At 40.5% G+C, this 27,612-nt stretch overlaps 1 protein-coding gene across 1 annotated transcript in view; it reads left to right on the forward strand.

Annotated features, from left to right (window-relative positions):
* The window catches only part of CUNH1orf112 (chromosome unknown C1orf112 homolog), a gene marked incomplete at its 3' end in the record, with an annotated part of 47,690 nt that extends 21,499 nt beyond the window's left edge, over window positions 1-26,191 (forward strand). The window contains exons 9-21 of the mRNA XM_018572624.1: window positions 1,723-1,807; window positions 4,078-4,216; window positions 5,929-6,009; window positions 8,742-8,806; window positions 11,605-11,753; window positions 11,880-12,009; window positions 14,762-14,948; window positions 15,041-15,123; window positions 15,219-15,270; window positions 17,435-17,524; window positions 19,830-20,015; window positions 24,633-24,755; window positions 26,096-26,191. Coding sequence (XP_018428126.1) covers window positions 1,723-1,807; window positions 4,078-4,216; window positions 5,929-6,009; window positions 8,742-8,806; window positions 11,605-11,753; window positions 11,880-12,009; window positions 14,762-14,948; window positions 15,041-15,123; window positions 15,219-15,270; window positions 17,435-17,524; window positions 19,830-20,015; window positions 24,633-24,755; window positions 26,096-26,191 — 1,466 coding nt within the window. The remainder of the gene's footprint in view (window positions 1-1,722; window positions 1,808-4,077; window positions 4,217-5,928; window positions 6,010-8,741; window positions 8,807-11,604; window positions 11,754-11,879; window positions 12,010-14,761; window positions 14,949-15,040; window positions 15,124-15,218; window positions 15,271-17,434; window positions 17,525-19,829; window positions 20,016-24,632; window positions 24,756-26,095) is intronic.
* Between the last annotated feature and the right edge of the window lie 1,421 nt (window positions 26,192-27,612).

The raw sequence follows: 27,612 nt of genomic DNA on the forward strand, positions 1-27,612 counted from the left end.
CCCCCCCCCCCCCCCCCCACACATAACATATAACATACACGTGCACCATATTGTGGTGTACACCATGCGCTGCAGTGCGTTTAGAACGCATCGCAGTGCATGTTTTACCTTTTTTTTTTTCTTTAAAAAAACCCCCCATTAAATTAACCGTGGCAGCGCATGGCAAAGCTTTGTGATGCATTGCCATGCGTTGTAATACCTTGTGTTGCAATTAAATATACACCTGTATCATTTAATCACAACACAAACACCAACACAGCTTAAAAACTATTTTTAACATAAGTCGCTTATTTACAGTTTTGCGCCCCTGTTTACACCTGATCCTTTTGTCGGAAGCAGAAAAATGCCTGTGACTGGAAAAAGTACATGAGCTACTTTTTGGCAGATTATAGTGCTTTTGGACTCCAATGGGAAACTTTGTGCGACAAAACACTTAGGTGCCATAGAAATAAATAGACTCCTTGCCTTAAGCATTTTGTCATGCTTACCTTTGAGCGTCAGCCCTGTGGTGTAACATGGCTGCTAGTTTGCATGGGTCCTACGAGTACTACTGTTGAACCTTCCATCTTCTTCCTTAAAGACAATGTACTTTAATCTAACTCTCCTCAGCCGGTGGTCTCTGCACCAAAGAAAGAAGTGTGTGTGTCTGTGTGGCAGGCAGAAATCATCGCTAGAGGTCTCTGGGGATCCCCAGGATTGTCAGCAGACAACAAAGGCTGGGCTGCTGCTGCTGATACTTGGGATGGAGTACTTCCAGAGTACTCTTTCTCAAGAGTGGAACCTGATCACCGGGTGGGATAGGTCCTCCTTTTTTGGATGATCTGCAGCCACTTGGGCAAGTCTCTCCAAATACCTTCCCTTGTTCTACCTTTTAATTAGGTGAATTTTAGCAATGAGGCCAAGTTTCCTGGTTCAACGACTGGAGGCTTCACTGGATCAGCACCGGTAAGGAGATTCCTAGAACCATACTTTCTGGGATTGTACCCTTGAATTTTTTACTGATCTCAGGAGTCACTTTGCAATTCGGCATCTAGTGGGTTCCTGGCAGGCAGGAGGAAGGAGATGTGTGGCCGACACTGTAAACATGCGCCGTGAGGTTCCGAGCAAGTGCAGGTACCTGCTGATTTTGCCAGAAATCTTGTGAGCTAATACCTTTGCGCGCACGCGTCCCTAACAACTCCTATATCCCTGTATATTCTGTAAACAGAAAAACTCATCTAAGTTTTCAGCCAGTGCAGAAGTATGGGTTATGGAGATGAGGATAGGAGTGTTCTTTGTAATGCATCAGAATTCAAGTAGGCAGGACTGACGTGTTGTGGAACTCTGAACTCGGTTATTTACTACTGACCTGAACTGCATTGTGTACTACTGAGCCCTGAATACAATGTCCCTGCCACTTACCCTGGCTGCGTAATGTCCTGCCCTACCGGAGCGCCTTGTTGTTGATAGCTTTCTGCCTGGCGGTTCTCAAACCAGGGGGGGGTTTATCTTTGAGACTTGAAAGTTATTTGAGGAGCAGGTCAGTGTTTTGGAGTGATGAGGGGTGTGTGGGCCGCCCTGGCAGCTCTGAGCTCATTGACAGAGGGAGGACATGCCTCCACCCTACATTACTTCTGAACTCTGTATTAGATTACACATCATTTTGGCTTTGCCTTCCTCCATTTTCTAGTAAAGATTTTTTTTTCACTTTTTTCCCCCCCCCCCCCTCTCTTTTTCGTACAGTACTACATACATTTTTAGATATTTGCACTGTTGTGTCTAAAATGGATCATGCACTACATGCAAACACATGGAAATTCATCATCAAGTGAGTAAACAAATATGCCTCATTTTTCATTGCCTGAAATTAAATAATAATTAGTAATATTTTATTTAATTTCCCATGAGATATTATGCTTGAATATGTTTTTTTCTTGTTTCATTTTAACTAGTTATTATGAACATGATTGTTAGCTTTATTTTCTATTCAGCTGCATTTATGGCCATGTAAACCTTGATATGTTACCCTTGTTTTCCAAGTTAGAACAACTATGTGAAAGTATATACATAGATGTAGTTTATCTCTAACAGGTTATAAAAAATATGTGGGCAAATAAGTGTTTTTTTTTCTCCACATTGATGACCGCTTACTGGCTATTGCCTCCCAGCGAGTCAATGTCTATTCCATTATTCTGTTGCTAGAACATGAATTGTATCTGTCACCAATTTTGTCTGCGGTCTGAATTGAGGAAAAAACTGCAGCAGTTATAAAATGCAGACATGTATAAACTTTATTTTTTTTTAAAATTCTTTATTGACTGAGAAAAAAGTCAAATACAAAAAACCATTGTATGTGGTTACAGAGTATGGGCATAAATTCCACGGAACTCGTAATAAAACGGATTACTCCGCATCAAGGTAACATATCCCGACTGAGAAATAAAACACATCCGAATAATCATAACAGCTTAGTACAGTCGTATGTGCATCAACCGTCCCATTCAGCCGTAACAATTCTGTACATTAAGGCTCTACGACTAAGTACTATTCTCGGGAGAAGACAGTGTCTCTTAGTTGAAGAAAAGGTAATAGCAGAAAAAAGTGGGAAAGGGTGCAGAGAGGGTGCAGAGGGTCGGGTCCCGGCCGGGTCCCACGACATCCACCAGGGTCTAGGCGCCCACAGAAGTCGAGCGCACCCTTAGTTATTCCCGGAGCTTACAAACCCTCCAGGTTCCTCATGGCAACCCCTGGGACAGAGTCCCGGTCAAACCGGCTTGTGAAGGTGGAGGGGAGTCCCGGGCAGAGATTCTATAGCACAACCATGGGCTCCAGGTGGCATTAAAGCGAGCTTCCGTGTTTTTTAGCGTTAGGTCCTCAAGTTGGTATATATCACACCCTCTATGGGGAAACGGTAAGTAATGTATAAACTTTATATCTCCGCACACAGGTCTTTGTCTTTTTAAAAGTATTAGCTCTTTCACTTTATTGCTGAAAGGCAGCAGTGTAAAATGATAAAGCTCCAGTTTTTAACCAGAAACGTTTCGATCAATGTCTAGCCCTTAAGCTAAAAGCAAACTACCATAGTTTGTGCCTAGATTAACAAAGTGCTAGACATGGCTCAAAACATGACTGGCTAAAAACAGGAGCTTTGTTTTACAATGCTCTTTTATGCAATTAAAGGAGAACTATGGGGGTTAAGGCTTTTCCCCATAGTTCTCCTTAGGGTAATGGGAGGACACAAACTAGCGTCCTCCCGTCACCCTAGGCTCAGTATACCGCAAGCTGTAGCTCGCGGTATACTAAGACGACACAGCTGAAGCGGATCCCGACAATTATGTCTGGATCCGCCCAGCTGCGTGGCTGACAGCTGGCTCTGCCTATCTAGAGGCAGAGCCAGCTGTACCCTCCCCCGTCCGTTCCGCCAGTCAGCGCTGGCGGAGTGGGGTGGGGGGAATCCAGCCCCTCCCCTGTCACGGCAGAGAGCCGTGACAGGATCGAGAGGTGAGCGAATGCCGGTATGTGTTCGCTCACCTCCCGATCTACTGAGCCGACCTGTGACAGTCTCATTGTCACAGGTCGGCTAGAACTATGAGGTGAGTGAAAAGCACTCGCCTCATTCGGTAGTTCTCCTTTAAGTGAAAGCTAATACTTTTTAAATGGACAAAGACCTGTGTGCGGATCTATAACATTTTTACATGTTGGAAGGTACTCTGAGTTGCCCAAGCATATTCCTATTGCCCATCTCTATGATGGCTTGCCTCAATAGCTGGAATGTGCAAGAGACAGAAGAGGGTGAGTATGTGTCGGCCAGATCAGGAAATGCCAGAGCTTGGCCTGACAGAAAGGCTGGCCAGTCAAAAAAAGCAAGGTATTAAAGGCTGCTTCAGGTATATTTTTGTATATTTAGTTTTTTTGGACATCCTATTCTCTTAAAGTCTTAATGAACAGTGGTGATGCTAAGTAGAAACTAAGGGCTTAATGGAGCTAATGATTGTCTAGACAATTTGAATGAATGTGCCCCACAATGGAAAAAGGTTGTATTACAATATTTTGACCACTGGTAAGACATGTACAAATATTTGTTATTTTTTCATATAGACAAAGCATCAAGCATCAAACATTAGTAGAAAGTCAAATAAGGCATCATGACATTGTGAGCAGCTTGTGTGATGACATTCTGCTATCCTTCCAGTCATGCTTGCAAATAGCAGAGCATATGAAGGTCACTGGGATACAGGTAATACAACACTAAATTGTTTACAAATGTTTCACAGATCTCTTTAAGATGGAGCTGTGGTGTGTGACATTTCAATTCTTTTGTTTCATTTCTTTTTTTTTTTGTTCATAAAAAATTATATAGCACTTTAAACGTTAGCAAAATTACATAGAATGTACCTTCATCCTAGAGTCAGTGGCTGTGGAGCCCAAGTCCACATGTGTAACTGTCTCTGAACCTAATCTTGATTTCATGATAAATTAGACAAATTGCACAATAAAATTAGTGTGTTTGTATTTTTTTAAAGTAAAATTTTTTTGTTTTAAAACTATCACTGTTTAAATTACGGGAAGGCTGCTTTTAAAATACAGATAGAGGAGATATTGCCAAATGAATAGGTCACTGAGAACTGATCTGAATGCAAGTGTGATAGATGACCTGATTGAAGTGTGTGATGGTGCAGAGGATTATGCGCAGAATTATATTTGAGGGCAAATTCTAATTATTTATTGTACTATGTTACTGGCCCCCTAATATTAATCGGGCAGTAGAGACCGAGCTTCTTACACAAATTGAAAAGACTAGAGTGAATTAAACAGATGTATTATTGTAGAACTTACCTACCCTGAATTTAATGGCACAGCCTGGTAGGTACCTCAAATTGCCAATTTTACAATCGAGGGGTCTATTGCACAAATCCAAAACCTCTTGTGCAAGGAGCCAACCCACAATCTATTTTAGGGAAGATCCTCAATCATCGGGATAAAGTAGCCATACATTTGGCAGCACAACAAACCGTTAATCTTTACTTCCACAGCACACCAACAGCTATATACCTAGACTTTTCCATGTAAGTGCAGACGCAGAGCAGAGGGCCTTCTTCACAGCCATATAGAAAAATCTACTAGACAAAGCGTTAGCATATTTTCATGTTTTGTCCTGCTGAACTTTGCATTGTCAGTGACTGTGAATCCATTCTCTTCACCACACTGCCTGAAGTCTCTGACTGGCTGCAGGCCCACTATTTGCTCTTGACTTGCAGATTGCCACAGTGTAACAGGTGATAAGTGTATGTCTTTTCACTTTTGTATCCAGAGGTGTGGAAATTAAAAAAAAAAAAAAAAAAAAACTACTTGTCCAAGGACTATAGTGGTGGCCCAATCTACTTGTTCCTCATGGCAATCTACTTGTCCCTCATGATAATCTACTTGTAATACAAAAAGTAATTTTAACCAAAATTGTGTTTAACCGTACTAAGAAGTGCTTCTCATTGGTCAGCACGGTCAGGTGAGACTTGGGTGGTTTTTAACAAAAATGCAGTAATTGAAGTACTGCTTAGTTGTCATGAAGACAGGATCAGGATAACTGTGTTGGAGCCAGCATTAAAAAAAACCCCAAAACAATCAGCATCTAAATATGTATCGTTGCACGCTTAATTTAAGGTGTCAGGAAGTTGACCTCTCGATCGCTGTGACTTTTTTCCCTTATTTTATGTCGGGGCACTGCAATTCCATGTTATATATCAGATTGTAGTCTAGTGGATAGTTTATGGATAAGATTTATTTATGTTGTCTGAAAGACCTCCCTGAAATGTAAGATTGTCACTTATCCTTGCTCATTTCTCTATATGTTTCTTGAGGTATTCCATATGGGATAGGAAAAAAATAGTTTGTGCAGAACCAAATGTGTCTCTGTCATTAAGTCTGTTAAACAAAATCACTTGTTTTGCTCAGGAAAACACTGACCAAAGATTATTCCAGAAGAACTTAAAGCTCTGTCGTTTTTTTGTCAATTCTCTACTGCACTACACCAAAGTGAGTATGCACTCATTTACAGATTAGTGATCTCATTCATCTTTAGTTATGCCTATTTTATTATTAGTTTCATCTGCAGCTGTTGTAAATGTTAAAAATCCACAGTCCTTTTAAAATGTTGCAGACATTTTAATATTTATTCATGTTATAATTTGTTTGCTATAATCTTGGACCTATTCTGTTTCTCTCATATTTCGGTGTCAGACAAATTTACTACTTGTACAGTGTAGATATCTGTCATGTAGTATTTGTTTTTGCAGAAAGAATTCATGTTCATGCTTCTGATGGCAGTCCTGGGCTTTTTTTGCAGTATGGATCTTGAGAACCATAATAAAACTTGCTGTTTGACATTGTTCACTGGTAATTCTTGTGATTCCATTATCTGCATACACAGACTGTTAAATTGGACCACCTCCTCTCAGCTTGGTAATAGCAGAGGAAGTTTTAACGCAGCTTATCCCTCAAATAAAAGTATGTTTGAGTTAGCAGAAAATATGAATTTGTTCAAACAAATTTCAGTGAAATGTCAGCCAAACGGTCTCTTGTAGGATATAGTGGGAAAAGGGGCTCAGTCAAGTTTTCATTGCTGCCAGGGTGTCTTAGTGCTTCCTCATTTCTCAGAGCAGGCATTCCCAGTGTTTAGGTTTATGTCCATCGCTAACTCACTGTAGAGACCTGCTGTTTTGGTGAGAGAAAATTGAGTAGCAAAGAGTTTCTGAATTCAGTCTGGCTGGAAAAATGTGTTGTGAACAGAAAGAGAATAGTATGTCCTATAGAATTATTTCCATAGCTGTGCATTAGCTTCTACTGGAGTGCTGCTTTCGGTGTCCATTAGTATTGTATGCTGTCTTGGTTCATTGTGTTATATTATTTATATGGTATTCACTATACTGGTCGCACTGTTTGTCAACAAAGCTGTAAATCATTTTGGCTTTTTATTCATTACCATAATAAAAAAAAAAATGTAACAATATTTTTCCAAACCCTGTTCTGTCTTAGACAATCGTTGAATGTCACTGGATTTGGCTCAGTTTAAATGTATTTGTGATATGGTTTTTGGTTATTGATGTGCGTGAAATATTGAAGTAAAACATTACTAGGACAAGCCTGTTAATTGAGGTCCGTGCCTTGTATTGAATTCAATTTATTTTGGATAATGATCTTTTAATCCCTTCATGACCAGTGACATACAGTGTACATCTTTGGCATCGGGCCCGTTTAAAGAGACTTCCAGCGGCTTTTGCTGCCGGGACTCTGTTTACACATGTAAAGCTGACTGTCAGCTTTACAGTAAGACCAGCTGCCGCCAGATCGCTTCTACGGGTCGCTAAACGCCCTCCGACACCCTCGCCATGTTTCCCGGGCTCCGCTGCCTCTCCCACTGGCCCGGGATTGGCTTCTCTGGTGTTGGGGGGAAGCTCGGGAGGAGATCGGTGAACATCTGTTCACTGAGATCCTCCCCGTACTATGGGACCGGGAGCGATGCAGAGTACATCACTTCCGGTCCCATAGCTGTCATTACTCGGCTCCTGAAGCCCAGCAATAAGCTATTGAAGTGAGATCTGCACTTTAATAGCTTATTTAGAGTGTAAAGGTGACACCAGGGGTCTTTTGGACCCCCAGTATCACCTTACAGAGTACCTGTCACCACCAATATGCTATCACATGGGTGGCCTGTAAACCCCCCTATGTGATGGCAATTAAAGTTAAAAAAACAGTTTTTAAAATTAATATTAACCACTTGAAGTCCGCGGTGTTTACACCCCCTTCCCATCCAGGCCATTTTTCAGTATTCAGCGCTGCAGTACTGTGATTGACATTTATTCCGTCATGCAACGCTGTACTAGAATTAATTTTATACCATTTTTTTTAGGCACAGACAGAGCTCTCTTTTGGTGGTATTTAATCACCACTATGGGTTTTATTGTTTACTATATTAAGGAAAAATTACAGAAAAAAAAAACTGTTTCCCCTATATTAAATTATAAAACATTTATTATTACCCAATTTGTTGGTAAAATATAAGAGACCGGGTCGCGTCGGGTAAAAAGACACCAAACATGTCAAGTCTTAAAATTGCGCGCACGTGTGAAACCTCAAACTACAATACCCAAAATTGGCCATAGGCAACAGTTTAAAAGCTTTTACCACTCATCAGTTTAATGTTATCAGTGATTGATGGCCCTAAAATGATTGCTCTAACTCCGACGTTTGCAGCGATATGTAACGTGAAGCGCAATTGTCGTTTTTGTGCTCTGACGCATATTTACATTTATATGTGCGTAAACGTGGGGGACTTAAACATATTTTTTTTTTGTGATTTATTTTATTTTAACTTTTTTATTTATTTATACTTATTGTTATTGCTATTACATAAGGGGATAACAATCCCCCTATATAATAGCAAAGGCACACTGACAGGTCCTCTTTATGGAGACATTAGGGGTCTCTAGGATCCCTAATGTCACCTGGGGACCCCAAAAGAAGCTGATGAAGCAGAGATTATAACACGTAAACAAGAAATGCGAACAAAAAAGGCCTGGGTCATGAAGGGGTTGATTGTAGTGCTGTATTTAAACTAGTTATAAGTTATGGTGTTTGTGTTTATAAAATACTTTTATAAACAGATACTTAGGTGCACATTGCTTGGGAAGTATAATTTTCATTACTGTTCTTTTTACATTTTGATAAACACTGATGTTTTGAATGAATAAATTGTGATTTTGTTTCAGGAATTCATGCCTTTTTTGTCTGAATCTTGTCTTCATCTGCATCATTTATATCTTCAACTATATAGGTAAGAATCTTTCCATATCTATAGGACACAAGTAAATACTTAGGGATCTGTTCACACAGGGCGATTCTACATTCCTGCCGCAAGAACCTACGGATTCCTGCGGCAGTCTGCATGTAAATGTGCATGGTACGATTACATGTGGTTTGGGATAGATTGTCATTTGATGCAGGATAGATGCGTGTCTTCCCTCATTGTGTTTCCTTGATTGCCCCAGAAATATTTTTAATGGCCATGCTTTGGCCCAAGGAATATTTTTAAGGGGGAATTTTGTGTTCATCTGCATATCTTGTATATATCTTCAAATATATAAGTAAGAATCTATACGACTCAAATACTTCAGGCTTTCTTCACAGTGGGTGATATGGCATTCCTGCTGCAAGAACTTATGGATTCCTGCAGCAGTCCGCATGTAATCGTAAATGGTATGATTACATGAGGTTCGGGATAGATGATTGTCGCTAGATGCAGGATAGATGCATCCAGCAACAGTTATCTATTACAAATCGCATGTAATCGTACCATTTACAATTACATGTGAACTGCTTATATAAATAAATTCATAGCTGTTCGTCCAGTGAAACTGCATGTAAATCATTCTGTGTGAGTAAACCAGCTGTTTTGAGAATGGTGCAAAGTAAAATGTTTTTAGGCTATTTTCTCTTTTTGACAAATGTTCTTCAAATATTTTAGGCAGTAGTAACAATAGATTCATACATAAAGAACACAGTGAATTGGAAAAATACTGCATTATGACCACTGGAGCTAAGGATCATTTGAAATAAATACATCTTAGTAACAAGAGATACAATTAGAGGTGTACTGAAATGAAATTTTAGAACTACAAATAAAAAAATGTCACAAGGAAACCAAACATCTTTTTTTCTAAATTCTAATTTTTTTTATATTTTATTTTAAATAGATATTTTTAACTTTACTGTCAGGGGGCTCTGGGAAATATCAGGGGTCTAAAAAGACCCCTGATATTTCCCTTTTGAAATAGAAAGAGATTGAGGACTGTGTCCATTCAATCTCTTGTTCTGCAGCCATTGTTATGAATTAACCGAAATCCTCTATAGGAGTTCCCGTTCATTCATAACTTATGGAGATAGTATGTTTACATATCCACCGTTATGAATGAACAGGAAGTGATGTAGAGCACTTCCTGTTCATTCATAATTGGAGATACAGTAAACCATACTTTTTTTTTTTCGTTGGACACTTCACAATATTGAACATTTTTCTTTTGATTTAGATTTTCATTTTTTTGGGCTTCTTGTTTTGAAGATCTGAGAGCTTTAAGAAATTTAAAAACTTTAAGTGCATTTCCAAAAAAAATTGTTATAAGTTCTAATAATTTTCGAAAGAAAGCAACACAGACTGGTTTATAATGTGATAATTTTATTTTTCACATATATGACACATGGTTTTTGAAGATTTTTGATTTATTTAATAAGGTGTATTTATGACACGCTTTTTATGACACCTGTTGACACAGTTTGTAACACATTATAACTTTTTACACAAATATTTATTATATATACACTTTTTCATGATTGCTTGACACGGAGGTGATATCACTCTGATCCTTACCGTTCTTGAATTTCCTGAAGGGCATTTAGCGCTGTACACTTCGTTACATCAGTAAACCATACTATGTCTTCAATTATTTACTAGCAGACAGCTGACGCCTCCCTCGCACTGCCACCTCAGCCTCCTTTGATAGCTGTCTCCGCTCCCCATACCACTCTCCATCCTGATCTGTCACGACAGGGGCTGAGCAGGCCGGTGAGGCAAGGGAGCTCAGCCTCCTATGACATCGCAACTTACAGCGCTCTCCTCCCTGCCCTGTTCGTCTGCCTGAATATTTCTCTCCTCCTGGCTGGATGCTGCGCTGTGTCATAGGGGACATAGAGCAGCGCCCAGAGGGGAGGAAAGAAGCTAGGAATGCACCACAATTGTGCTTTTGGCATTTTGCCCAAAGTGCCATTTTTGGCCAACATGTTTCAGCGGCTGAAATTTCAGTTCACATGCTGCTGGCTGCCACTGACCCCTCCATTACTACAGGACACAGTAATGATGTAGTGGTCAACAGAAGAAACCACTGAGTGCGCACCGGGTTACACGGGAGATTGAAACTCCTGAAACTGTCTTTTTCTGAAAAGGCTATACCTTAGAATAGTATTCTGGAGCACAGGCAGCAGGAGAGGCAAATATTTACTACCTTCTGTACAGCTACATATTTTATGAAGAGGAACTTTAGAAAAAAATGTAAATGTGTGAACAGGAAGGCGGTTTATTGCAGAAGAGACATACTATGTATCTTCAGCATTAAAGGACTCTTACCTGCCTTTTCGCACATATTTGGACAATGTCCATTATGCTACACACATGTAGCTTCATGTACACTTTTTGCATATGCCACGATGGATGAGCGGCTACATCATCCAGTCTTGGCCAGACAAGATGGCCAAAGATCCCGAACTCGGAAGAAACTGATCAAAGATGACTGCGCCAGTGAGGGAGCTCGCAAATGTCACATCATTGGATGTGTGGTGAGTGTTCGATCGAATGGACCCTGTTTGCCATTCTTTACTACAGAATCTGCTTTTAATCAGCACTGAGATGAGAGAATTGCTGCCCCTTGCACATGGATAATTACAAACTATGTACAGAAACACAATCTTTAATATATTAACACTTGTGTATATTAAGCTAGTCTCTTTATTTACCCATTTTTGGCACATTAAGTAAAAAATGATCATCTTTAATTTTGTATTGATTTTATTTTTGTTTCATAGCCTGTTTCCACCAAGTCTATATGCTGTGCCTATTTCCGATGTTCATCAGGAAGAGATAGCCAATGTGTTTCTTGTGGCTCTTGATCTTCTCATAGGCCAGCTTTTACCCTTCAGGCCTTTTGTGGACGTGATACTATCTGAATCCCAAGGTATAAATGTTTGTTTTATTAACTGTAATACTAACAATGATCTAGAACTACTTCTGGTTAACTTTACTTTGTGGGAGTTGAAGTTGTGAACAGTTTTACTGAACATTATTCCAACTCTCTATTCAGAGCTTCCACGAGAACAACAGTTCCCCAAGTGTCTGCTTTTAATAAACATTGTGGATAAACTTCCAACCCTACCGGAAGATGTGCAGATTTTGTGGTGCTCAGGCAGCAAGCCTCCAGAGAAAAAACAAAGGTAAAACTTCAAATAATACAATAATGTAAATAAGGGTTTTTAATGCCAGGATACCCATTAAACTGGCTGTCCAGGAAATAAGAGACAAATAATTGCTGGTTTTTTTTTCTATTTGTTAATTAAAACGTACCCAACACCATACATTTCTAAATGAGTTATTTATTTTGGTAAAATCTAAGCAGTTTTTGAATATAAGTACCAAGTTTTATAAATTCCTGTACTCATTTACCTTTCCACATAGGGAATAAGCACAAAGAGGGGCGCCTTTCCTGGTGCAGATCACTTTTATTTCAATAAACATAAATAGAAAACCGAATCATACTCACAAACATGAGTGTCACAAAGTCATGAGGTGAGGACTGACAAGCAGTGAGATGTCCACTAGGTGATACCAGTGTAGTGGTGACGTTAACGCCACTACACTGGTTCGGCCACATCAGTGTAGTGGTGACGTTAACGCCACTATCAGACGTTAACATGTTCTGATGAAGGGGGCGTGCCCTGGAAACGCGTTAACGTCACCACTACACTGGTATCACCTAGTGGACATCTCACTGCTTGTCAGTCCTCACCTCATGACTTTGTGACACTCATGTTTGTGAGTATGATTCGGTTTTCTATTTATGTTTATTGAAATAAAAGTGATCTGCACCAGGAAAGGCGCCCCTCTTTGTGCTTCTTCCCTAGATTTCCAGCTTTCCTGGCTTCTTTGGGGCAGCATCCTGCAGCATGCCTAAAAGCAAGTCCTACTAAGAACTGACAGTCCGTGGCGCTTCACTGTTTTTACTTTGTTACTGGTACCTTTCCACATAGTACCCATCGGTTCACATTTGTGTCATCTTTTTACCGAGGCCTTAAATCCAGTTTGGAAACATTCTATAAAGCAGTCTTTGCTCCACTGCTTCAGAGCAGTTTTAGCTTTCTGCGGGTCCTTAAATCTTGTGCCATGATGTAATCTCAAACAGGTAGAAGTTAAATCTGGGCTGTAGTGTGGATGAGGGACCACTGGCCAGCTCAAGTATGACATGAATGCCTTTTTGTGGTCTTTTCTTCCTGATGGCTTCTTTAGGCTTTCAAACTGTACCAATGTATGGTTGACTGTTGCACCTTTATCCAAAAAGCCAAGGGAATGATGCTTGGGTCATCCCAGAACACGGCCGTCAGGATCTGCCAGATTTGAATTTGGATGGTGCCATTCAATGCCTTGTCAAAATTTTCAGTTTTTCCCCTTTTATAAAAGTCTTTACTCAAGATCTAACATTGTCCACATCAATTACTGCATCACCATACACAATCTTCAGGTGTATGTGGATTGCAACAGCTGAACAACCCTCTTTCATCAGAAACTCAATTACTGCTCTGTTTCACCCTCTCATTCATGATTCACTTGGTACAATTTAAAAAAACAGAAGCATACAATGAATGAACGTGATGGACCATATGTGAGACAGGCATTTTATAATTTCATATGAACAGCATGTATGAAACCACAGTCATAACCTTTTGATTCCCCCTTGTATTTTCATACATACCTGATAATGTTTGTCTTACCAATGAAACAATCTCTTATTAATGAAAACTTCAATGGGTTTTGTTTTTTATAAGTTTATAAACTGATGTTTTATATTATTGCAGTACTTTTTAATTTGTATAACATCTTTATTCAACAAATACCTTGAATGCACAGGATGGTGGACCTTCTGTTAAGAAAGCTCCTTTCTGCTTGCTTGCATGTAAGCAACCTACTGTAAACGTACGAGCCAGATTGGGAGGGAGGACATGTATGCCTCTTATGTGATTCACTCTGCAGTCTGTGTAATCTGTTCTCCCAGCTATCTAGGCCCATTTTAACAGCACAGCTATACAGAACATTTTTGATCTGTAGCTTGAAGTGCACCACCAGCTGGTTACACATTGTAAAAATGAAATACTAATTTACAGTTTTTCATATTTATATAATAACATTGAAATAAAGCAGTTTTTGGAACTAATTCAACATAACATAATGGAGAAAAATGTTAAAACAAACACTATACATTTTTCTTTCAAGTGCTTTTGTCTCTAGGAGGCCCATTTATGCTGAAGAGCAGATACCAATTTCTGCTCTAGTGTGCTGACTCGACACTACACCTACATTTTATGACTCTGTATGATTCTACTGTACATAAAGTACAGACTGCGGTGTGAAGCCTGCAGTGTCCTATGGAGTGTTCTCTGCGTAATGCTACAGAGAATACTGCTGTTATTAAAGAGGATGGTCACAGGACTTTGACAGATCATGTGACTGGACACTCATCCTCCTGGCACTTTTTTTCTTCCCTCCATGGCTGGCTGTTTACAATTCTGACAGTTTCCCCACTCGTGTGCACGCTGGGCGCCACACACAAGTAGGGGCGGGGAAGGACATTTTAAGACGCCCACCCTCTCCAATAAGCCTCCTGTCTGGCTGTTTAGGAACGACCAATGGACTGGTGGTGGTTAAAGCAGAATCTCCATGATTTAGGAAAGATCAGGTGTAGGAATATCAAAGATTTATTTTCAGATTAATATACACATTGTAGGAGAATTCAAAGGGATTTGTTTTTGTGTTAATGCATCATTTACTCATTTCTTTGTTTAGGATAACTCCTGTTGTTTTTTTTCTGCTTTTCTTCTTCTCTTTGTCTGACTTGCTATACTAATTTATACTAATACCTAATATTAGAATCATAACCAAGAGTTCATACAATTGTATTTGTTTTTCTTTCTTTAGGATGTCTATCTTTAAAGCTGTGTTCCAGAGCTTTGTTGTATGTTCCCCAGAAATCTCCTTTCCGGTTACCATGAAGGACACTTTTGCTAAAGGGCAAACTACAGTACACGTCTCATTTTATCAATATACCTGCATTCATCTTTGTGCATACATTGTGTTACTACCCCCAATGTGCTTTTCTGAGTTGGTGAGTCCAATCTTCATGTACTATGCAGAACCTGAATAAATTACACCCAGTAATATTTAGAGCAACAATTTGCTTTATTATTTGTGTTTTAGGAGTGTTCTCTGTTGAATGCTGTTATCAGTTACAGAATGATGGAGTCTTTTCTGGCTATAGATGTATGGTGTTTCTTAGCTCGGTAAGATTTTGTTTACAATGTCAAACACTGATCACAACATATACATGCCAAGTATGTGCAGTAAAAGTAATTTTTTTTTTTTTCAATATATTCAGGTACGGAACCACAGAGCTGTGTGCTCACCATGTTACAGTGATAGCTAGTTTGGTAAGTGCCTGGCATTGCTCTGCTGAGTGCAAAGGAAGGTCCTGTATAAGTCATGGGTATGCTAGCATGGAAAGGGCCACTGAAAATATTTACGATGGTTAGGATTTGCTGTTCTAATGGGTTTTATTATGCCTTGTGCCCTGCCTCTGTGGACAGGATGAAATATTTTAAGGAATTCCTATACTCAGACTTAATTTAAAATAATGTTAATGGTTTTGTTGGAAATAATATGTCGTAATGAGAGGGCTGGAATAGAAAATAGAACTCTGGGGTAATTGTGCAAGGTAATTTTAAACATGTTCTACAGTAGCATGAAACAAGGTGGATCTGTTCTTTGAAGAGGTCCAACCATCTAGTAATTGAGACTGCTTTTTTACATTTCTTTTTGTTTTGTGTCTGGTTTGTTGAATGTGTAACCAGCAGAGTGAACTTAGTTCACACTATACCCAGCACAGTAAAAATAGCCCACGGCAGCACATATCACATCCCGAACAGTCAAAACAGCATATACAGTCATGGCCAAAAGAATTACACAAATATTAATTTTCACATTCTGCTGCGTCAGTGTTATAAGATCTTCTTGTCAGATGTTACTCTAGTATACTAAAGTATAATTACAAGCATTTCATTAGTGCCAAAGGCTTTTATTGACAATTACATTTTAAGTTTAAGTTAGAGTCAATATTTGCAGTGTTGACCCTTCTTATTCAAGACTTCTGCAATTTGCCCTGGCATGGTGTCAGTCAACTTCTGGGCCACATCCTGAATGATGGCAGCCCATTCTTGCATAATCAATGCTTGGAGTTTTTCAGAATTTGTGGGGGGTTTTTTTGTTCACCCGCCTCTTCAGAATTGACCAAGTTCTCAATGGGTTTAAGGTCTGGGGAGTTTCCTGGCCATGGACCCAACATTTGAATGTTTTGTTCCCCAAGCCACTTAGTTATTACTTTTTCCTTATGGCGAGGTACTCCATCATGCTGGAAAAGGCCTTGTTCATCACCAAACTGTTCTTGAATGGTTGTGAGAAGTTGCTCTTGGAGGATGTTTTTGTACCATTCTTTATTCATGGCTGTGTTGTTAGGCAAAATTGTGAGTGATAATCACCTCAGCGGATTCTTTTAGCAACTAATATAGAGAATCCCCCCCTGGATGAACTAGTAGCAATCTTTACTTATCGTTTTGATTGCTTGGATTGCCCTGTTAAATTCAGCTTAAAATCCCATCCAAGGATTTATGGTTCTTTTACTGAAGTAAAAGAGAGTCATTGTGACATGCAAGTCTTATACTATCTTTTATTTATATCCCCATCTGTACAATTGATTGTGCTTTTTAGATGTTTGAATAAGATAACTTTGACATAGTGTTACCCAGGTGAAATGGATATGTAAATATATTTCAATGACTACAATAATATTCACAAACACAAGATCTGAGGATTCTTAGACAAAATAAGTATTTCAATCAGCAATATACATTTATTGGTAGGGTTACATATTTACAAATAACACACAAAACATTATTTACAAGACAATGTACAGTACAAGTGTGGTGGAGTTTTACCTCTCAGCTTCTAGCCTGTTCATACTGCATGTCTTTGTGCCCCAGGTAAAAAGAGAGCACGTGGCTGGCTAACAATCCCTTATATACCCTCCTTTCTGTACAGTGGCTACCAAATGTACATTGGGCGTAACCTGATTGGAGGATTTAAATAAGGTTGCTGTTTACCCCCCCATGTGAGATGTGATAAGCAAACAAAACAATAGCTAGGACTTTAAAGAAGACCGATTCACAGTAACACAATTGAGGAACTGAGAGTCACATAACATACAGATAGATGTAGTCAAATATATATAAATATATATTATATTATCTAATGAATATATTACACAAGAAAAACTTTATATGACAACAATGGTAATGTAGTAATTGCTGTTATTAATCAAGATGTGTTTTGTGAATTTGAGAGCTATAAGAAGAGTTCTCTTATCAACTAGCAGCTCCTCAGGGTTGAGCTATGCTCCTGTGTGTGCTGAAGTATATAGCTTTTTCTTTTTTAATTGGACCTCTTTCATTTTACGGCAGTGTAGATATATTTCTGTATATCATTTATTTCTTTGATCTGAAATTGTCTGCTGTGATGCTTACTGTACTTTTTAATTCATAGGTAAAATCATGTCCTGGCAAAACATCACAGCTTTCACAATTAATTGTCCTTCTAAGACGTTTACTCTTCTTACTGGATACCAATCACCAGGTATAAAATTCTATTTTGTTTTTTTCATTGACCCCATTTTTTATAGTAATGTTCTATTTTAATTGGTGTGTACATGTTTGCAATTTAAATTGATAAAAAACATATGCTAAAGGATGCTAAAGAAACCCGTGTGGAATAGGGCAGTGTCACCCTGTCACATGGCCTTCCAGTGGAAACTACAGGTGGCCATTTGAACTCGCATTATGCAGGCATGGTCCACTGTTGTCACTGAGGAAATCCATCTTGAGAAATGCAATGTAGTAACCTCTGGAGTGGGAAAAACAAGTATTTTGTCTAAAAAAGAATGGCATTTGGTTATAATATATAGTTTTGAGCAAACTAAATGTCCTTCAGTTACATTTGTCATTAAAGTTTACATCTACCTTAAACCATGTCCTGTGGAGTTGAGATTTAGGACCATGCAGTTGGAGCTGTCTAGAACTGAACGCTGCTATGTGAACTGTAGCTAAAAAAACCATTGGAATACATTAGACGCAGTTTTGTTCCAGTCTGTAATTGCTCTGCCCTGCACCTGCTCCGCGCTTGGTGTGAACAAGGCCTTAACGCTTAAGTTCACTTTTTTAAAATGTACTATGCAATAAAGTACACCCAGTATTTAAAAAAAACACATTACTCATTGTAAACATTGAGCTTACTTTAAATGATAATCCTGTAGGCTAAACGTTGCTTCCCCCACGCCTTGCTGGAAAGCTTCCATTCAGTGTTATCCACCACATCCTGTGCAGAATTTAGGATGTGAGATCAGTTTGGCACACCTTTTCCCCCAGCATCTATCAAATGATCGCTCTCCCTGTCTCAAAACTATGCATGTGCTATGTGCTTTACCTCCCTGTGTCACAGCAGCTACTGTGGAAATTTGTTCAAATGAAATCTGCATGTGCAATTAGGCTGTCATTGGAGAGTAGCACCATGGTGCGTTGCATAATACATGTGCTGCAACATGCTTCATTGTGCAGCATTTGACAAGCAATTTGAATGACCTCCGCACAAAAAGAAATGCCCTCGCTCTATTTTTGTCACTGTGTCACACATCACAAGCACGTTCTGTAGACTCCTTGCATGTGTTTTATTGCACAGGACTGCAGTTCAATGGAATGTATGGATGGTACCCCTTAATGAAAATTCTACTGAGGCATCCAGGAGATGTTTTCAATCCGTTATATTTTTGCGAGATGCAAAAATATTTGGCTATTTGCCAGTATGATGGTTGCCTAGAGTTGATTGAATAATTGCACCTGCCATGTAAAGTGTTTGTTCACATGAAGATTTAACATGAGTTTTGATGTCTGTGACGTTTTAAAAAAAATTACTGGTAACATGTTTGTGGAAGTGATGTAAAATTTGAAGCATATATAGTCTTTTTTTTGGGGGGGGGGCTTTATACTAAGATGTGGACATGCCAAAAAGCCTTTAACCAAATACTTTGGGCATGTGTAGTACATACTGCCCCTCTTTTCTTCACCTCCGTTTCCTAGTCACATAATCCCTTGCTGTCATTTTGAGTGATGCTTTCTGTCACAGGAGCAGATCTTGCTGCTCCTGTGTAAATTAAGTCTGCAGTGTCCTTGAGGCTTTGTTCACACCAAGTGCGTTCCAAGAGCAGAGCAGTTACAGACCGGAGCAAACTGAGTCCAATTATTCCAATGGTATTTTTAGCTCCAGTTCACATCGCAGCGTTCCGTTCCAGAGCAGGTCAAAAAACTGCAGCAGGCTCTATTTTGCCTGCTCTGGAACGCATGCAAACGCACTGAAAGCCCATTTTAAACTAAAAAAAAATAAAATAATAAAAAAAATATATATATATATATGTGTGTATTTATTTTTTTAAACAAAAACGGCCCGGAACGCATCAAAAACGCGGCAAAAATGTGGCACAACCCACTGCGTGTGCAGAAACTCATGCAGATCTGCTCTGCATTTGGTGTGAACAAGGCCTAAGCGTTATAATTATTACTACTACTAGTGTAACTAAAATTAACCCTTAATAACCCTTTGTTAACCCTAAGTAGCCTGATTAGCACCTTCCTCCACTTCTCCTCTTTTACTTAAATTTTTGTATTTTTACTATTTAAAATGTATTTGAAACTTTTTTTTCCCATTCAGTTTGTTTTGCAACACATTAAAAAATGCATTTTTTTCTTATTTTGCTACAACATTTGTCTATAGATTGCATAGAAAATAAAATATTTTTTGAAAGGAAAGAAATTATGTATGCATTACATTTTTATCTTAAGTAATGACAAAGTTATTGCCAAATCAATAGGCCTGTGTCATTTCTTTTTAGGCATCTCTGATCAAAATGCTTCCTCCAGAGCAAGATGAAAATGTATCTTTCTGGCAACACATTTCACTTTCATCTCTGCCAAGTGCTTTGGGTTCTCAGGTGAAGAAACGACTTTTCAAAATGGCATTCTTGCAATGCAAAAAATGGCTTGATAGCATGGAGACACTAAGAGAGCTGCAAGAACTGGTAATTGCCTTTTTTCATTTTGTTAAAATTTGTTTTTAAATCACACCAGGGAAACCGATGTTTTCTAGAATGCAGAAACTGTTTATGACCCACATTTACCCCACTCTTCAGTTCTGTGAGTAGCTCTGCTCATTTAAAGTGAAGCTTGGATGTTCTCGGTGTGTAACATGTACATCATTGTAGATATCTGTTTTGGCCTTTTACACTATGACTTCCCTCTCCCTTTTTGGTCGAAACATTTTAAGCTGTAGTGTTACAAAGAACTTTGTATTGATCAATTTTACTGTATTTTTGCAAATCAATGTCTATAAATGATAGCCCTATCAGCTAACAAGTGTAAGCATCTTGTGGAACTGTAGGACTCGCAGGGTTATTCACAAAAGGGTGAAGAGTTTGGAGAAGGCAGGAGAAGTGAACATTCTAGGACAACATACTGTAGCTGAACTGGAAAGTGAGCTGTATTGGAGAATTTTTACAAATCAGCTTTCCCTGACTGCTCCATGTCGGCATACGAGTGGGTACAGGCTCCGCCCCCCCCATCTGATAGGACTAATAGCTCATAAATTTGAGCCTCCCCCCAGCCAATGTGTTCCTTCTTTTTCCTCCTATTGGAGTCTGATAGGATGGGGGCGGTCGCTTACCTGGCTGAGGTAAATCCTTGGCTATCCACCCCTTCTCTGGATCCTGGGTGTTGTCCTCTCTCCATGTCCGCTGGTGGATCTGTAGAGGAGCCTCTCTACTGGTCTCTGAGGCTGTGTTAGACCGGTAAAGCCGGTTCACGTATCAAGGGGGAGGCAGGAGATGTCCGGTATGGTGGCTTGCGGCTGGCTATGGCGGCGCCTGTGTTCAGTGTACACACCTGCGCAGCCCACGCCCCCTCCCACCTCTGAATGCAGGTGTGTTTTCGTTGGTAGATCTCAATGAGCTCGTCATTTGAAAAGTAGATCTCCAGATGAAAAATAGTGGGCGCCCCTGTCCTAGATTGTTCCCTTCTCCTGCCTTCTCCAAACTCTTCACCCTTTTGTGAATAACCCTGCAAGTCTTTGCAGCAGATTTCTGTCAGTGTTTTTCCAGTTGTGTTTATTGTATATTGCCCCCAGGCAGTGTTAGCTCTCTAAAACCAGTGTTTCTTGGCCGGGATCCAAATTGGGTTGGAGATGTGTTAGGCATGGGCCACTTAACTTTGTGCCTAAGTGAGAAACTAGGGGAACATTGGCAAGTGATTTGACGCAGACTATGACTGACAGAACAGACACTTATAGGGAGCTAGTGTTTTGTGTGAGGTGGGGGCAAAGACATTTAAGTAGGGTACTCGTGCAGTGAATTTCAGCCGATTCAGCTGGAATTCGCTGCGTTGGTGACTCTATTCCACCTGCAGATGTCGATCCTTGGATCGACTTCTGCCGAAAGAACATGTTAGAAAGTCGAGTGGAGTTTGCAGCCAATCAGCTGCACGTTCTGTTTGGGTGTTCTTACAGCGCTGTCAGAAGAGGATTCCTCCATCCACGCTCATCAGTTGATGGAGGAATCTGTTCTACAGTATTATTTTTGTTCTGCTCCCTGGTTGAATGGAAAAAAAAGAGACACGTGTATACCCGACATTGAGCATGACGGATTGTAAGATGAGACACGGCATTAAATGTCTATTGGTGAAAATAAATTACAAAGAAGGTGGTTTTTTTTCCCTTGGCTTTACAGAAATGCAGAAGGGCACCTGCAATGTTTTCTAACATATTTGCTGCCAGAAGCACCCACAACATTGGTAAAGTCAACCTTAGAGTCCTGCACCACCTTGGAAGTCCAGGGAGAACTGGCAGTGGACAAAATGGGGGTAGGAGCCTATAAGGCCCCAAAAGTGTAGTGGTCGGGTCAGAGGGGGTAACTCATTGCGGCGCGGTCCTCATGGGTTCAAAGGAGGTACAGGATCATGTCCGCATGTCAAACTAGTGGATGGTTGGGGAAGGCAAGGAACAATCTCACCCCTTTCAGGTTTCCGCTGCTTCCATCGCTTCGTCGGCTGGGCGGGCGGGGGTCTCGCGGGAAGTAGATCGACGGTTCCGCCTGAGTCTACGAGGCTTTGGTGCTGTGGCCTGGTCCTCCGGGAAGAGGTCCCGCCAGTCCGGGAGTTGTATAGCAGGAATTCCGAGGAACTCACAGACCGCAGGTACGTCAGCCCCGGAACGGACCAGGAACGTGGAGCTGCCTTTTCGGACATGCAGCCGAATGGGGTATCCCCAGCGGTAGATAGCTCCCGCTCCTCCAGGAGTGGGCGCAGGAGGGCCCGGCGGCGGAGGGTGTTGCGGGAGATGTCCGGGAGGATCTGGAGGGGCGCCCCATCGAACTCCACAGGGCGTTTCAGCCAGGCCTGGCGCAAGACGCCTTCCTTCACGGTGTATCGATGGAGACGACAGAGGACATCTCTTGGACGGGAAAGATCTTTTGATGGGAGACCGGCCGCTCGGTGCACCCTGTCTATCAGGATGGAGTCCGGTGCCGAGTCAGGCAGCAGCGAGCTAAAGATGGCCTGGACCGAGGAACGGAGGTCCGCCGGTAGGGTCGCCTCCGGGAGCCCCCGGATCCGGATATTCTGGCGGCGGTTACGGTCCTCCATTTGTAGTTGGAGAGCCGTGAGCTGGTGCAGGGGTTTCCGCTGGGCCTCTTCGAGGCGCTGAACCTGGGCGTCTAGTGCTACACATGACTCCGAAACCGCGGAGACCTCCACTGAGACCGATTGTACCTCCTGGCGGACTTTACGGAGGTCCCGCTTGGAGCGCTTCCTCCACTCTCGTGACTAAGGCCGCAAAGTCCTCCTTGGTGGGTAAGTATTGCAAGAGGGCCCGAAATTCCCTCGGGATATCTGATTGAGGGTTGCGGGCATGCTAATGGTCCCCATCTGTAGAGTCCGATTCATACATCCTCGGCGACCTTGAGCCCTGGCGTCGGTCAAGAGAGTGAGCGATCCGTGGTGAGGGTGGCGGCCCAGCTTCCCGCGCCATATTGGATTGTTCTCGGTTGCGGTTCCGGGTCCGCGTTGATGTAAAATACCGCTGCACAGACGGTGTGCCCCGCTGCGATGGTGTTCCGCCATCCTTCCTGCGTTGAGACATTGTCGTGCAAGACTGTATGGAGTGGTATAAATGCTTGTAGATTGTCTGCATGTCGGGTGTACCACGGAGCTCTCAAGCCTTGCGACCTACTCCGCCATTAGCAGGACACGCCCCCCCTGCAATGTTTTCTTAGTTGGGCAATTTTTTTGCATTGAAAGCCTTAGGCCCCGTTCACACTGAGCGATTTATCGCGCGGTAATTCCCGCGATATCGCGGCTATTTACAGCGCGATTTTGCCGCGATTCTAGCTTGCTCAATGCAAGCATTTGCGCGATATCGGGGGACAAACGTGCGATATCTCGCAAAATGCACATCGCGCAACAAACGCGAGATTTGCGAATCGCTCAGTGTGAATGGGGCCTTACATATAACACGCTAGAAAGGTATTTCTTTCTCACCCAGGGACACCCAGGGAAATAATTTGGGTTATACTGCACACTACAGAAAGATTTAACTCGAAAACAAACAAAACTGTAAGCCGTCGCAGGGTAACCCCTCCTTTTACCAGCATGCTGCAGTTTTCTTTCTTGTGTCCTAGCAGGATGGATGTCCTTCTCTTCTTCTCTTCTAACCTGTATTTAATAGCATCATTTTTTCTTCAATTAACACTTTTCTATACTTTGCTGCTAGAGCTAGCCTCTTCAATTGCAGCTGTCTAGGAACGCTGTCTATAGTCTGGATTTGAGTGCTGCATTCAGACTCCACTGGTTTGGTTAAAATGCTGAACCTGCAGAACCCGTAGTTAAGAAACACCTGATCCTTCAAAGGACAATGTCTCTTCCAGTCTACTCTGGATGCCAATTCAGCAGTGTTACTGGTGACAAGACTACTTATCTTCCGCTGCGAAAGAAGCCTAAAGAACAAACCTCAGTCTTCTTTATTTATTAACAAACATCCCTTTTGTTTCTCCAATCCCGCATGTCTTGGCTCTCATGCCACCTCAGATACACACTCAAACAAACTTTCCTTGGTATGGCGGTGTGCCCAAAATTTTTCAGAGTTTGAGATGCAATCTGTCCACAAAGGTTAACAAACTCCTGGGTGTGGGAGGTGGTCTCCCAGGGACTACAAACTCAGTTTATCACTTTCAACCTTCCTCTGTCACTGCACAGATTAGCAGATCTCCATCTTGTCTTTGTTGACCATAATAGTAAAATACTTTTCTCATATCATAGAAAATTAACAATCTGCTTTGTTTAAATAGTGTAACCCACAAATGGAAAATCAGTTTGTTGAAATCTGTGTATGCTAGGGGTCTGGCGCAATGTTACTTGAGAAATCTTTAGCTTTATACCTGTCATTTTTTTGGTGTATGCACATGTATAGCCAGGTCTGTATTGAGAATAAAGGTCTTGTGGTGCATGTACTGTATATTGGTGAAAGCAAAAATCTTATGATTATTTAAGGTGAAAAATAAACTATGAATCCAAATATGTCATCACCTTATCAGGTACTGAATCATGCATTTTTCTTTGTTGCATATTTAACTGTATAATGATTGATTTCCTAGAATTTGTCACTATCGGCACTGTTAATTGCATGTCATTCTTCTGGAGGGTTACTTGATTCAGAACATCATTTGGACGTGACTGTAATTATAGACCTGCTGGTTCCTCTTTTCATTCCAAAGCAGGTAAAATACAGACAATATTTTGTGTAGTACTTGTAAAATGATTTCATGTAGAGATTTATGTATGTATTTAAAGGAGAACTGTGAGGGGAGTGCTTTTCACTCACCTCATAGTTCTAGCCGACCTGTGACAATGAGACTGTCACAGGTCGGCTCAGTAGATCGGGAGGTGAGCGAACACATACCGGCGTTCGCTCACTTCTCGATCCTGTCACGGCTCTCTGCCGTGACGGGGGAGGGACTGGATTGCCCCCGCTCCGATCCTCCAGCACTGACTGGTGGAACGGACAGGGGATGGGGCGGGTACAGCTGTCGCTCACACAGCTGGGCGGATCCAGACATAATTGTCGGGATCCGCTTCAGCATCTCAGTATACCGCGAGATGTACCTCGCGGTATACTGAGCTTAGGGTGACGGGAGGACGCTAGTTTGTGTCCTCCCGTTACCTTAAGGAGAACTATGGGGAAAAGCCCTAACCCCATAGTTCTCCTTTAACTCTTTTGTTGCCGTTGCCATATGGCATATGGTGGCAGCTGCAGAGCCCTGTAAGCAAACACCCAGCTGCTGTAGCAGCCAGGCGTCTGCTTGCATGTGTAAACACATGTTTACACTGGAACACTTTACAGCTGCCTGATCACTATTCAAGATTGTGAAATGTGAGTCCCCTATGTGATAGCAATAAAGTTAAGTAAAAAAATAAAGATAAATAAAATAAATTTAAAAACACACCAAAAAAATGTTAAGTCTCCTGAGTACATGCACATACTAAACCGAACACACAATTACAGTAGCCAGCACAGACAACTTTGTTGTCAGAATTGTGAAACCTTGACTCTAATGTAGTATATAGAAAGAGCAAATAGCCCTAAGGCTCCATTCACACACAGCGGTTGTAAATTCAGAGCGGTTTTCACGTGTTTGTCCGGGCGGCATGAAAACATGCACATTGTAACATACGCGCGGATTCCACGCGTTTGCAGCCGCTATAGACAAAATGCGCAGTCCACTCAGAATATTGCACCTCAACTTTTTTGCGCAACGTGCATTTTCGTACCTGTGCAGACACAGGTGTGAACAAGGTACATTGTACTGTATTAGTTTTTATGTTTTTAGCGCATCTCCTTGATGAAAACCACCAATGTGCGAAAAGAGCCTTAGCAGTGTTGTTGGCTTAGTGCAGCCATAAAATATATTTTGTACATGCTGTTTATGCTCAAACATTTCTTCATTTTGTGTGTTGGAATTTTGTTATTCACAGATATTCTGATTTGTTAATATTTTACTATTAAAATAATCTTTGAAATGTAATAATGAGTAAGAATATGTGGCATTTTTTGCTTCAGGTTGCTGGACAGCCTCTCCTGCAAGAAACATTTTGTCTTTTTTTGGCTCTTTTTTCATACTATACAAGGACAGTGGAACCGGGCAAGTTAATACAGGTATTGTTAACAACTTGAGTCCCAGGGCCTTTTCCCTTCCTTATTCCCCATGAGTTGCAGTGCATTTTTCTAATTTCAGAGATGTCTCTTATATTTTTTATTGTTTGTAGTCTACCCTAATGTATTAAATGTTTTTTTTTTCTAATTTTGTGGGACAGATAGGGATATTTTATTTGGTAGCAGATTTGTATACATTTTTATTTCCTAAACAATTTTAAAAATGCATTTTCTTGTGCATTTTTCATACTCATTTACACCGTTTGCTCACCCTCACTTTTACCCCCAAATTATAAGACTCTAAGTCTGATGATCAAAATTATATCACATAAGTGCAAGTTTTAGTTACCTAGTGAAGTGGTAAAGCGCGTAATGAATCTTTGTGTTTTACGTTACATTGTTTCAACGCTACATTGCTACGCCATAAGGAAAAAAAAGTTGTGAGTGAGAAGAAAGTAAAACTGTAATCTGTTTATGTTATAGTAAAATATATAACATCATTATCAATATCTCGTGTGTGTATATATATATATATGTTTTTATTTATGTAATCCTTTAAAAAAATATATTTTTGTCTGTGTATATAATATATATATCATTTTTATTAAAGGATTACATAAATAATATTTTGAAGGATTTTTTAAATATGACCACTGGGTTGGTAAAATTGAAGAACATCTTGGCGCTGCAATAATGCAATAAAAAAATGCAAGTTAAGTTATCTATTTGAGTTTAAGTGGGTGCTGGAAGTTGCACCTATTAGCAAAATCATGGCACTTTATACAGTATATTACTTCAGTATGTCTGTGGGTTAGGGCTGCCGCTAACGATTATTTTAAAAATCAATTAGTTAGCCGATTTATTACGTTCGATTAATCGGATAAAAAAAAAAGGCTCCAATGATGGACTATTAGTTTGTATTGAGATTGTAGTCCATCATGGGAGCAAGCTTGGAGCAGTGTAAGTAAAAAAAAAAAAAGTGTGGTGTGCAATATAGTAAATTTATACAGCGGTGCAATGCAGAATACCAGCAGCTTTAGAGGAATACAACAAATCGCAGCAATTGTACATTATGCTATACTGTACTATTGCTGGAATTTGTAATACTCTCTAGCTGCTGGTATTCTGCATTGCGCAGTATATAATGTATTATTGCTGGGATCTGATGTAGTCCTCTATAGCTGGTGGTATTCTGCATTGCGCTGTATAATGATTATACGGTGCAATGCAGAATACCACTGACCAGTTATAGCAGAACAACAAATCCCAGCAATAATACATTATACAGGCTGTTTGAGTATTATTACTGGGATTTGTTGTTCCTCTATACCTGCTGGTGTTCTGCAGTGTGGCGCTGTATAATATATATAGCGGCACAATGCAGAATACCACCGACCAGTTTTATATATATATATATATATATA

Source organism: Nanorana parkeri, unplaced genomic scaffold, assembly GCF_000935625.1.
Source record: "Nanorana parkeri isolate BGI_ZX_2015 unplaced genomic scaffold, ASM93562v1 scaffold2088, whole genome shotgun sequence".
NCBI lineage: Eukaryota > Metazoa > Chordata > Amphibia > Anura > Dicroglossidae > Nanorana > Nanorana parkeri.